Source organism: Thunnus thynnus, chromosome 12 (assembly GCF_963924715.1).
Source record: "Thunnus thynnus chromosome 12, fThuThy2.1, whole genome shotgun sequence".
Lineage (NCBI taxonomy): Eukaryota > Metazoa > Chordata > Actinopteri > Scombriformes > Scombridae > Thunnus > Thunnus thynnus.
The window spans coordinates 14723813-14736927 of record NC_089528.1 but is presented as its reverse complement, the minus strand read 5'-3'; the positions used below and the strand labels follow the sequence as shown (position 1 = coordinate 14736927).

General features: G+C 40.2%; 1 protein-coding gene across 3 annotated transcripts in view; it reads left to right on the top strand.

Annotated features, from left to right (window-relative positions):
- Positions 1-7676, top strand: part of LOC137194149 (ephrin type-B receptor 1-B) — a 162659-nt gene extending 154983 nt beyond the window's left edge. For all 3 annotated transcript variants that reach the window (XM_067605756.1, XM_067605754.1, XM_067605757.1), the window contains exons 14-17: positions 61-254; positions 1356-1511; positions 2367-3846; positions 7179-7676. In XM_067605756.1, coding sequence (XP_067461857.1) covers positions 61-254; positions 1356-1511; positions 2367-2475 — 459 coding nt within the window. In that variant the 3' untranslated portion in view covers positions 2476-3846; positions 7179-7676. The remainder of the gene's footprint in view (positions 1-60; positions 255-1355; positions 1512-2366; positions 3847-7178) is intronic.
- The last annotated feature ends 5439 nt before the right edge of the window (positions 7677-13115 follow it).

The following is a 13115-nucleotide window of genomic DNA, read 5'->3' as shown; positions in this document are numbered from 1 at the left end:
TTATCTAAATTTCAGAATAGATAACCCCTCTACTGAACCCTCCCACCTCTTCTCCTCCAGGTTATTAATGCTATTGAACAGGATTACCGCCTGCCGCCACCCATGGACTGTCCCAGCGCCCTGCACCAGTTGATGCTGGACTGTTGGCAGAAGGACCGCAACGTACGACCCCGCTTCACCGACATCGTCAGTACCCTGGACAAGATGATCCGTAACCCAACCAGCCTCAAAGCTGTAGCCAACATCCCTTCAGTGTGAGTAAAAACACTTTTTTTTCAACAGCATAAACTGTAACACACAAGCATTCACCCTGAAGTGGACACTGAGAACACAGACACGCAGATATGCTTTTCATCTGTTTATATATACAATATTTACAAATGCTTTCTGCAGAAGCTAACTCAGCACGCACATGCTTACTTTTTTATCCTCTCATAGAATAAACATGAATTTATTACTCTTGATTGCATCAAACACGAACTTTTCCTCCCTAGGACTTTTTTTTCCAGCTGCTTTTAAGTAATCCGCAATCCACCTCCCATATTGGCTGTGGAAAGTTCAGTTTCTCCAGATTTTAACCCATAATGACAGAGCACAAACATGTTTTTTTTTCAGAAAAATTCAAACTAAAACATACGGAAACATCTCATTTACATAAGTATTCAGAATGCTTATGCGCTATTTTGTAGAGGCATCATTGGCCTTAATTTGGTTTTATCTTATTGGAGGCATAGTTTTGCACATCTTGTTTTAGGCAATTTATCCATCCTTTCTCTCGAGCTTGGCTAGATTGGATGTGGTCTCTCTATGAACTTCGAGCTTTAGGTTTCTTAACAGATTTTCCAGTCCAATTTCTGGGCTTTGGCTCAGCCACTCAGGGTCATTCAGAGACTTGTTCTGAAGCCACTTGTTTTGGCTGTGTGCTTTGTGCTGCTGCCATGTTGAAAGGTGAACTTTTGGCCCAATGTGAGTTTGGTTGAACGATGGATCAAGTTTTTCTTCAAGGTCCCCCCTGTATTTCTGTCAGTTTACTGTTTTAACCGTTTAATTGTGACCAGTTTCCTAATGCCTGACAATGAGCACCATCACCATGACATAAGGACACTAGGGAATTTTTTTCTTCCTCTTTTTAATCTTTATATTAGATAGATAGATAGATAGATACTTTCCAAAGCCAATATTCATACAACACACACACAAACATACACACACACAAACACCATAACCTAAGTTTCTCTCCTTCTCTTTAAATCCCCCATGTTTAATATTGCATCAAAGCCCAGCTTTATATATCCTCTCTCTCTCTCAATCTCTCTCGCTCTCTCGCTCGCTCTCGCTCTCGCTCTCTCCTACAGGCCTTCTCAGCCACTGTTGGACAGATCCATACCTGACTTTAACACCTTCAGCTCAGTAGAGGACTGGCTCGCTGCCATCAAGATGAACCAGTACAGAGACAACTTCCTCAACTCAGGGTTTACCTCTCTGCAGCTGGTGGCTCAAATGACCTCAGAGTAAGTTCACCTGCTCGTGTGCAAATGAAGAGTTCCAATACCCATATGGCACTTGATGGGCACATTTATAAAAGTATACAAAATGACTCGTCAAGTGCATGTATTTTTAACATTAATGCCCCCCAGTGAGTCAAGTCTCTGAATGATTGGATCAATGTAATTCCTGTATGATTAATGCATGAAAATACAACTCATTACGACAGCAAATACCAAAGTAATTTTGGTAAGAATATTCCCATCTGTGCTTTTCAAGTATTGTGATTTCTATTTCATAATAGGGATTTTTATGAACAATTTTCAGAAATGGATATGGAAGTGAATCTTTTAACCACACATTAGGAGGCATATTTATTCGCTGCTGTTTATGTATTTCAAAACTTGGGTCATGACAGCCTCTCTTGTAGTACTTGTGGAACCAATAGACTCAAATATTGCACTTCATTTTTTTTTAAATTAACAATGTTGCTTGGTCTACATATTCATGTAAAAATGTAAAAAAAAAAAAAATTTTTATTAAAAATGTATGCTTGGGGCTCGGTGGCATTCATGCAGTCTCTTTGCAATGCAAAGCAACATGCATTACTAAGTCTTCTCTCAAGTGATATTAAGTGGTATTAATTTTGCAAATTTGTGTTTTCTGCTCATTGCCACTAGCTTTCCATCCTGAAATTGTGCTTTTCTATATAGTCATGTTGCACCATGAAATGATTTATGATGGCATTTTTTGCCAGTATTATCGCTTCATACTGAAATGATTCATTCCATCTTCAATAGGATGGAAATCCTTTCATCTATTGCTTCAAAATATGTTCTTACTTTTCAATTTTCTTTCTCTCTGCCTCTTTCTGTCTCTAGGGACTTGCTGAGAATAGGAGTGACCCTGGCAGGCCACCAGAAGAAGATCCTCAGTAATATCCAGTCCATGAGGGTGCAGATGAGCCAGTCACCCACAACCATGGCATGACTACAGGGGGCGCTGTACCACGGAACGGGCAGCATTCGCAGGACCAACAACAATGGCAGCCCTCGAATGACCCCCGATCCATCGGAACGCGCCAGAGTCGAGACTATTGTCTTAATCTAATCCACTACCGTGACAACAGGAGACCAGGGTCTACTCTACCACATGGTTAACAGCTACTACACTTCATGCAATCCACATCAGGAGTTCAGGGTCCAGACTTGATACTGTTTCTCTATTTATCCACAAAAGGAAGACAGACGTTATTAGCTGTGGTTATGAACTGCCATTCGTGTCATTGTAAACCAAAATAACTCCAACAATCAAACATCAACACAGGGAATATCTCACAATTCCAGACTGTATGGTAAAATGAGTGATATTGTACTTCTATATTATCTGGACTAGAAGATGTTAAAAATTGTAAACAGAAGTGTGAGACATGTAGAAACAACGTGTGACCTGTGATTTTACCCATACCGTCGTCAACGTGTGCAATGAAGATGCCTTGACCTGGCCAGAAATAAGTCCCAGAAGAAAAAGCAATTACTAGTAGGAATTATTAGAGAGAGAAGAATACAGGGATGTACAGTGGAGCACCATCTTCAACTTTCACATCATCTTTTGCTTGTTTAAAGAATTTGAAAAATGTATCGTAAATGAACTGGTGAAAATTCAGAGCTTAGTTATATTTTTGTCTTTTACCATCTGTTTGTTTTATCACTATAGCAAGATGCCGCCCACTCATATTTTAACTTTAACACTACCTGTGGAGTTCTGGGTGGAAGGCCTTGCCAAAGGACTTCTCAACCAGCCCCACCCAGATTCAGAGAATATAAATGTTTATCTCTTGTTAAATATGATTATATCTTTCATAATAAACCTTCATATTGAAGGTGATATGTATGAATATTTATGTACAGAACTCTCTGCTTGCATTTTTGGCAAAGACATGTTTGTTGACTAGATTGTGATAGGCACATGCAATGTATAGATTCCTACAGTCCCCTGGTTCCCTTTGGATGACTCAACAATGGACACTGGGTTTGTACGTCTCCTCGATCCAGGGGCACAAGGACAATCCTCACTGAATCTTTACTTGAGGAATATGTAAAAGGAATCATGGGCAAAGAATTGGTATTGTAGATCTACATGAACATTGCTGTAGGAGTTAAAATAATTGACAAAATATCCATATATTGGAGATCATGTTAAATGTGGGTGTACACATGCTGTCTCTTGCTGGTGAGCCCTTACTTGTACAGATATGTTTTATGTTTTTATTTCTTTTTGATCTGTTGTTTTTTGTGTGGGAGTGCTCAGCACCATCCAGAGGGGATGGAAACTTCACACCTTGGCCGGCCCAAAACCACGGTAAGTACCTGCTGATCATACAGATGAAACACTACTTAACATCAAATTGCTCTATATCTGGTAGATTTTATTTCAGGCAAATCCAGTTAGTCTTTCTCATGGGCGCCACAAATATCCTGGCCGAGGAAAGATTTGCAGCAAGTTTGATATGCATAGCAGAGTAGCTAATCAAGGCACTGGAAATCGAAGTGAATCAGCATCACTTCTCCACACAGTAAACATGAACATCTGGGCTGAGGTTTGCCAACAGACGCCTGATGCCATTCCGATGAACACACAGACTTAAACAGCCCACATGGGTACACTGCTTACAGCGTAGCACAGCCTCCCATAGACTGCAGTAGCTAAGCCGCTAATTTAATCTATGCACTCTCAGTATATGGCTGTATATGCTGTACATAACTGTCTACTATGTGAATTAATACCACTTTTTTACCCATACAGTATTTCAGCACTCTGTTTAATATTTATTTCAGCACTCTGGCACTCTTCACACCTTGGCACTATTTGTATCCTGCTTACAGTTTACAGGAACGGTTTCACCTGTATATAGACATTGTACATTGTTGTCCACATGTTGTTTTTATATTTATGTATCTGTTTTTCACCCATTTGCTTGTACATAATAGTGATATGTTTATGTGTAATTATCTTTGTTCGGCTTGTTTTAGCTGTATCTTTCTGAAGATTGTTGTGTGTAAGAACAGAAAGAGCCACTAGAAACCGGGGTGTCAAATTCCTTGTATGCATAAACATACTTGGCCAATAAAGCTGAATATGCTGCTGCCATATGGGCAGACAGGTTGAGCACAAATGCTGTGGTGCCACAGAGAGTTTCACGCATATATGAATCTCTCCATAACTCTTGCTGCAGGAATTGGTGTTTGGAAATGCACTCTTTGGTTGTATTTGATTGCGAGTTGTCTACATTATTCTCCGGGGAAGCCATGGATGACTGTCTACGAAATTACAGTGCAGTATTTCAGAATTTAGGATTTGAATATATTTTGTAGATAGTTTTTGACAGTGCACAAGGTTGATTTCTCTCTTTTAGTCTGGGGATGGTGCTCTATGATTGCAGTGTGATTGGTCTGTGCACTGTGATGGTGTCACAGTTGCAGCGACTTCAGGACAGATTGGTGATGAGTAGTGGTGGTTTTGCTGTTAGTATTACTTTTGGCTTTTTTGCTGGTCTCTTGCTTCAAGCTGTGGCTTTAGCAAATAGGTTATACTTTATGAATTAAGGGGGACCTATTATACTTTTTGTGATTTTCTGTTTTTTTATACCGTTATGTTGTTGGATGTCTATGTTCCAAAGTTCCAAAACTTGAGTTGACATATGTAAAAATGCTCCCTGAAAGTTACCTCTACTTCCTCCTCAAAATGACATCAGATTGTTTGTGCATACCCACAAAAGGCTGTCTGTTCTGTAGTCTTTGTTGCTAAGGTTGTTCCATGGGTTGTTCACATTGTCCACTCACATATTTCGGATCAGGTTAGAACATGTACAGATATATTTGAGAAGTTTCCAATTGGAGTACAGAATGAGTAAAAGAAGTGAAATCCAGCTACTATTGTTTCTTTACGTAGCCTCTTGAGTAGCCGGAAGTCGTCCAAAACACAGCTTCTGGAAGCTAACCAATCAGAACAGATTGCTCTCAACAGTAGGGGGGCCTTAAAGAGACAGGAGCTAAAACAGCCTGTGTCAGACAGAGGCTGAACTGAGGGGCTGTGTAGAGGGTCAGTATAAGATAAGGAGTTTATGTTTGAACTGTAAATCATGCAAAGATATTCCTGTAGAGCCCCAAAATATAAATATAGACCTGGAGATGTGCATGATACGTCCCCTTTCAGTTCCATCAAATGTTGATGAAATAATGTTAACAACACTGTTTTTTAAACCTAAGAGAAAACTGGCCACAATGTTTAAGCTCACAATATCCTTTGATATACAGCAGTGGTGGTGACTTCTTTTGACTTCAACACAATTATCACAAGCTACTGTAGTAGCAATTCTTTGCAGTAGCTGTGACCCCTGTTGAAATCCCTTTTGGCCCTATTTGAAGAGACGTGAATGACGACAGTTCTAACCACCTTGCATCCAAAATTAGAAATTGATGGCAGGCCCATTAGCAGATTATTAAGTACACTCACCCCCCCTCAAGTCATCCTCTTCCTCCCCCTCCTCTGTCTGTCCTGCCCTCTCTCCCACTCCCGCTGGCTGGCAAACCTCCAGCTCGTTTATCGTGGGTGTAACCAAGCTGTCCTGGGCCTGCGCTGGGCTGGGTTGGGCCAGGGCCGGCCTGAGAAATGGTTAGCTCCATGCTCCACTGGGCCCAGGCGGGAGAGCAGACACCTGCTGGGACCCCCGTCTGACAGGCATCTGACCAGCCACGGGGAGGGAGACTGATGGGACAGTCAAAAGACAAACACACAACACACACACACTGAGGAACCCTCAGTTATGTTATTCTCGTGTCTGGTTTCTAGCCTGCTATGGGATGAGACCCGGCAGAGTTTGTGCATTTGTGATAGAAAGAGGGGAATGAGTCAGTTTACAGGATGGTGGGGTCGGGAGGCAAAGTGGCAAGAGGAAGGAATGGTTAGATGAAAGTCAGAAAGTTAGTTAATTGAAGTGACTCAGTTCCTTTCATCTTGTCGTGAGGTTTATGTGGCAACATCTCTCTCATTATATAAATGTGAATTGGCTTAGTTTGGTAATGGAAAATACTGTAATCAAGCAACTGGTTTGCTTCATGGGCAAAATCAATTGCTTTTTCTTTTGAATTTGCCAACTCATTGATTTACCAAGTATTGCTAAATATAATCACATGCTCCTCAAGATTGGCATAAATCCCTTTCACTGATGCCAGTGATTCAATTTGAATGCATTAGTCCTCTATTCAGCTCAGTCTCATGTATTTGCTTTTCAACCCAAGAGCCTGTGAATGAGATGATAGAATGTATTCATTATGCAACAGTGTAATTCTTTTCCCCCCATTTGCTCTGTTTGTCTTTCTAAATATCTGACTGTAATGACACTCCAGTGTGATAAATGGAGAGGCGGTTCGCCATCCCTCTCTGAAAGCCGTTTCGTATGGAAACCATTCATCACACACTGATACAAAACACAAGAACAGAGCTTGTTAAATGTTTCATGATGCTGTAACTGTCGGGAAGTGACCAACGATCCCCTTAGTTGCCTATTTCATGTCTATCATTTATAGGTCAGAATAGTAGAAGCCGTGTTCACCTGAAAATGACCTGACGTGACTCCCTACAAAACTTAGCTTATTAAACTACTGCATTCTCTTTTTTTTCTTTTGTTTCAGACTGTGAACTCAAAGATTTACACACATAAAACAGCATACACACAACACTTCATGTCCACACATTCATATGCACACACCGACAGTAAACACACTGAAGAACTGCAGTGGGCAGCCAATCAGGAGGGAAAACCAGGTGAAAATGGACCTTTACCAAGGATACCAGTCACAACCTCCATCTATGGTACACATTGGATGGGGAAGCTGATCGTGAGCGTGCACATGTCATTGTTTGTTTATTTGTGTGTGCAAGAGTGAGAGAATGTACTGTATGTGTGAGTGTGTGTGTGCGCATAGTAGCCACATTTGTGTGTACAGACATTTATGTGTGCACAGGTACATTGCTTAAGAGCGTGAACGGTTTCTTTTTTTTTTTTTTTTGTTGGTTTCTGTATAGCTACCACTTGTAAATTGTGACAAGTACGTGTCAAGAGTTTGTAAGCTGTAACTTTCTGAAAACTATTGTACTAAAATGCACTCAATAAACGCCTTTGAAAACAAGTCAATCACAGTATGGTCTGTGACTCAATGGGCAATAATTCTGTTTTCATTAATCGTGACTCAAGAAAGCAGAGAGGAAGGGTCATTATCCACTAACACTACTGTCAGCACTGTGGGTGACATCTAATGCTTGGTTTCATAATAGCTGGAGAAATAAACAGCTTTTTGTCACCACCAGTCTGGCTGGCAGCACGTGTTAAAAGCCATCAGCCACTAATAAACGAGCCGTCGCTCAGAAACACGCAAACTCCTCAAAAAATGGCTTAGAGTTTCACCAAGAAAAGTGACAATATTTTGACAAACTAGTGGAAATTATCCTTCCATCTAAAATCTTATCTGTGTCTCAAACACACAAGCAAACACACACTTGCACACACACACACATACAAGTACACAAACAGTCACAGTAGTCTCATAAATTCCAGTTGCCAGAGATGGAGACTTTTAGAACATTTCACACACTGGAAAGCTTGTTCCACAGTAATGATATGGTTAATGAGGTGAGTCAAAAGATATGGGGATGTATCCAGCTCTCAGTGTTCCTCCATAACTGTTTATTGACTCTAATTGATTGATAATATCCTGCTTCATATTAGCAGAGAGACTGCTGTGCAGGGGATGTGCCAAACAGAGAAGAAGCCAACTAGATTTATGAAACAGTCAATTTTCTGTCTTTTCAAGTTTGTGATATAAATAAAGTGCTTCTGTCGTCACTTTGTCCTTTCATGAGAGCATATGCAATGATGTCACTAAAGGACTGGTGAAAGCTCCCACTGCCTTCCAAACAACTAGTGTTGATGAAAATCTTAAGAATAACCCCTTTACAGGAGTAGTTTGATATTTTTGGAAATAAACACTGTCCACCACTCCACGGTGGCTGTTTAGCTCATAGCACAAAGACTGGAAACACAGGCAATAGCCAGCCTGGCTCTGTTCAAAGGTAACAAAACCGTCCACCAGCACCTCTAAAACTCACTAATTAACACTTCAATATCTCATTAGTTTAGTTTGTACAAGTACAAGAACCAAAGAAAACAACATTTTGTGTTAAATTACAGGGGCTATGTGCCAGACCATTTCTTGACTGAGCACAGTAACTTTGGTTTAAAAAAAAGAAATGACATTTTAATTTAAGATGAGATACTCACATTAAGGTTTTAAACATTTATTGCAACAATATGCATTGTAGTTTGGCGGTGTGGCTCATGTGATGATATGGGACAAATCTTAGCAAGCTTGACACAGACTGAGCTCACAAACCCCCCCTGGCAGAGCCTGAGATACAAATTCCCTGATGAGTATGAGCATATATTAAATGAAACATTCACAATTCATGAACAACTAAATGTTAATACAAGAGGAGGCTGGCATTTCTGAAAGCAGGCAGCAGTGTAGCAACAAGGATGCAGAGTCAGTGTTGTTGTATGCAGACTGAATGAGTACCAAATGTTTATATAAACCCCCAATTGAGACAGAGATAGTGTGGAGATACATGATTGGAGGATGTAGGGAACTATATGTATGTGACTATAAAATGACTTCCATGCCCACCTGAACTACTTTAAAGCTCCATTAGAGAGGTTTAAAGGTGCTGTTAGGTAGATTTTGTAAACTGTGGACAGAGGCAGCTAGCTGTTTCCCTTTTTAGTGCTAAGCTAAGCTAACCATGCAAGCTTTAGTAACATCATTAATGTACTGACATGAGAGTGATATCTATGTTCTCACCAACTCTTGGCAAAAAAGCAAATAAATATACATATTAAAAATCATAAACTAATTATTTAAAGGAAAAATGTGATTTTATACAAATTCTGTCTTATTTTTGTAGTTGTGGCCATAAATCAACAATAGCATTGTAACATTGTTAATTGCTTAAATATGGGAGTGACTAACAAGAAGTCAGAGTGGGCAAGAAACATAAGCATTTTATATATAAATATATATATATATATATATATATATATATATATATATATATATATATATTCAGGCTAGCGAAACCTATTAAGAAGAGAAATGAAGCCAAATTACCCAAACTGTCAGTTGAAAACATCCATCACCACATCTAACTTCCTGGTTCAACTTTGAACTACCATACCATAGTTACCATAGCAATGTACACATACAGTGTTCCTGTAAAATAAGAGATTACTACCAACATGATAGGTGTACTCACATTCAGTTTCACCACTAATTAAAGTGCTTTAAATAATCTCGCTAAACAGCTTGTTTACAAGGTGTCTGATCTTCTGAATGCTCATTTCTCACCTCGTCAGACTTTGTTGTAGCGATGTCACCCTGTTCCCAAATCTAAGTAACTACTCTGGCAAATAGAATGTTATCATAACCTTTACAAATGATTGCTGAATCTACAAAAATAAGACCTAAATTGTATTTGATTATTGTGGTCTGTGAAAGGAAATGCTTCCTCACCAACCACACGTTTACAGGAGCTGTCTTATTGCTCAGGAGACAGTTCAAGGTCATACAGATGGTTTAATTGCACTTGTAGAGCTCCGCTAATAGTTAAACAGACGTAATGACCATTGATGTGGTGATACTCTTTATGGTGTTCTTCTCTTACGCCTTTAGCTTAATTGGGCCTGTTTGTCACTTTAATCAGAGCAATTAGAGCAATAGCAGAAGATATGTGCCCTCATGACAAGGAGTACTACATTACGTTGGTGTGAAAGCTGACGTGTGTGTGTGTGTGCATGTGTGCGTGCGTGCGTGTGTAAGAGAAATGGGAAGAAACAGAAAAATTGAGGCTGACAGAAAGCCAAAGAGATGAAGACGGAGATGAGTATGGAGAGTGTTCTCTTAAAAGTATACTTCATCTGAAACAGGGTGTTTATCACTGACGAGGGAGTCAGCTCACTTTATTTCACATTAAAGTCGCAGGAAGTTTGAAAAGTGACTTCTCAGCAGCAAATCTTTGCCTTAATCAATATTCCCTGAGCAATCACCTGTGAGAAAGGGATTGGTGCACAGCAGGGAACTCCTGCAGAGAGAAGGGGAGAGAGTTGGAGAAAAAGCAATCCATCCAGCGGTGCAGATCAGACTGTGGGAGTAGAAAACTGAGAAAGCTAGAAAAGTGAATACTGAGTGAAGGACAGTGAAGGAACATTGCAAACTTAAAAGCATGGGACAAAGATGATGGCACAGAGGTGGAGAGAGAGGAATGGTAGAACTCAAAGTGGGCATTTCTCAAATCCCTGTCAGCTCTCTGTATGTATGCTTACCTGTGCATGTGTGTACCTGCATTTTTAAAAGAAATATTTATTTAGCAAAAGACAAAGAACATAACATGACCGAAGTTGTGTCACTCCCCAGTGACTGGTTGCTCGCCTTGTGAGATTGTCCGAGGCCTAAATCTAATCTCAGCACTTGCTGGCTGCAGGGTGTCAGTAAGCTGCCTGCATATTTACAGTGATCTTGGGGGCCTAGGAAAAGCCTGGAGCACAAACTACTCTTGGAGACCTGAGTCTGAGTTTGGTTCACAAGCTCTATGAAGCACTGTATTTTTTGTTTCCTTTTTAATATGTGTAATTTTTTTTTTTACAAATGATGAAATGTAGTATGCAGATGAGTAAGGGATTCAAGGAAAAACCAACAAAAAGCGTTTTGGTAAGGTGAACCCGTGTCCCAACAGGAGTTGTATTAGTCAGTCAGCTTGATTAACAAGTCAGTTGAGATTTGGGAGGTGTGCATGTTGGCTCCTCTTCAACAAACTACCTCTGCAACATACAGTTACCCATAACACCCTGTAGGTTCACAGAGACATTAATGTGTCTCTCTATAGAAGTATAAATCCAGTTGAATATGTCAGTCCAAAATCTCCTATAGGTGATCAATTGGTTTGACATCTTGTGTCTGTGAAGGCCATATAATTCACATTCATTTTCATACTCATCAAACTATTTTATGATCCCTCATGCCCTGTATGGAAGCATCTGCATTTGTTATGTTTTTCTGCTCTTTTTTTTTTTTTTTTTTTAACTTTTTTATCCTTAGTTTTGTCACCCATCTATAGCATAAAGCATGAGCTGGCCTTCTAAACGTCATAACTGATGTGTCTACTTTTTAATGAGATTCACCAGTATGAAAAAAAAAAAGAATAAGCAGAAGACTGCCTCTGTGTCTGCCTTTATAAATAGTGCTGGGACACATGTGGAGCCCACTGACTCATGCGGCTACGTGTGGTCTGGCTGAACAGGTATTGACCTTCAGCTCTTTTTTCTTGCTTTGGCCTTTTGTGGAACAACATAGCTAATCCTGCTCAATTCATCCTGCCATAATGATGGAGAATTAGCATTTCTCTTGTTCAGTAATTACGTTATTGATGGACCTCGGTGAATTCAGTAAATGTGGAAATACTGCTTTGCTTAATCAAGATGTCAGTTGCAAGATTCAAAGTGTATCTCTCTTAATGGTAGCAGAAATGTATCCTTTTGTGTATAGGAAGAGAAATGCAGCACCTGGGTCAAATGAGATTTTATGTCTCGGAGGAGTTCATCAAATTTAATTATGATACATATAATTACCAAAAGCAATCTTCTGTGTGGTAGGAATAATCATTTCAGAGAGATGTTGGCACCTGCAGGGGTAAGACGTAATTTAGAGACAGTCTAGAGTGACAGGAGAAAGAAGAGTGAGGGAGAAAGAGACAGAAACGGGTGATTGCTGTATACTCTGCAGGGAAAACAGCAGTAGACGGCCTGCGACGGTCTCCTTTCTCTTACTGTAAGAGTTTAAAAACTAACTGAAAATGCAAACCCCACTTAACCAATGTTAATGTCATTCTACTGTTTAGTATCCGATAAAATTACAAAAGAACAATTGACAAGTACATGATTTAGTTTGATTATGAAACATAGCCATCCTTCATCATACTTGCGCTCGGGGGAACATAAACAAAAGCCTTGATGAATCCAGATGTTTGTAAAAGAGCTGGATTTATCACAACACTATGTGAAGGAAGACAGTCTGCAGTACAGCAGGTACGCTAGTGAACAATGAGAGCTGGAGGAAGAGGTGAGTTATGATGGCTCGAGGATCACTGCCGTAATTGGTTCCTTCTAAAGGGTGAGAAGGGGTAGGGTTATATAGTGAGACATTGCCCCCCTTCCACACAAACACACACACACACACACACACACACACACACACACGTACCCGCTGCCTCGCAAGCTCCCCACCCATCCCAGAAAACCCCCCGCAGAGTCTAATCCCACACAGAGCCCCTCTCAGCTCCGCCCGCCTTCGATTGCTGCAAAAATCAATGAAATATTTTCCCACCAAAATGAAGAGGAACAATGGATGAAATCCGCATGTCAAGGTCTCCCTAATTAGAGAGTTCACACAAAAGGGCTCCTTTGCTTCATGGCTTGCAGAGGAGATAGAGGGAGGATAGAAGAAGAGAAAGAATGGATAGTGAGC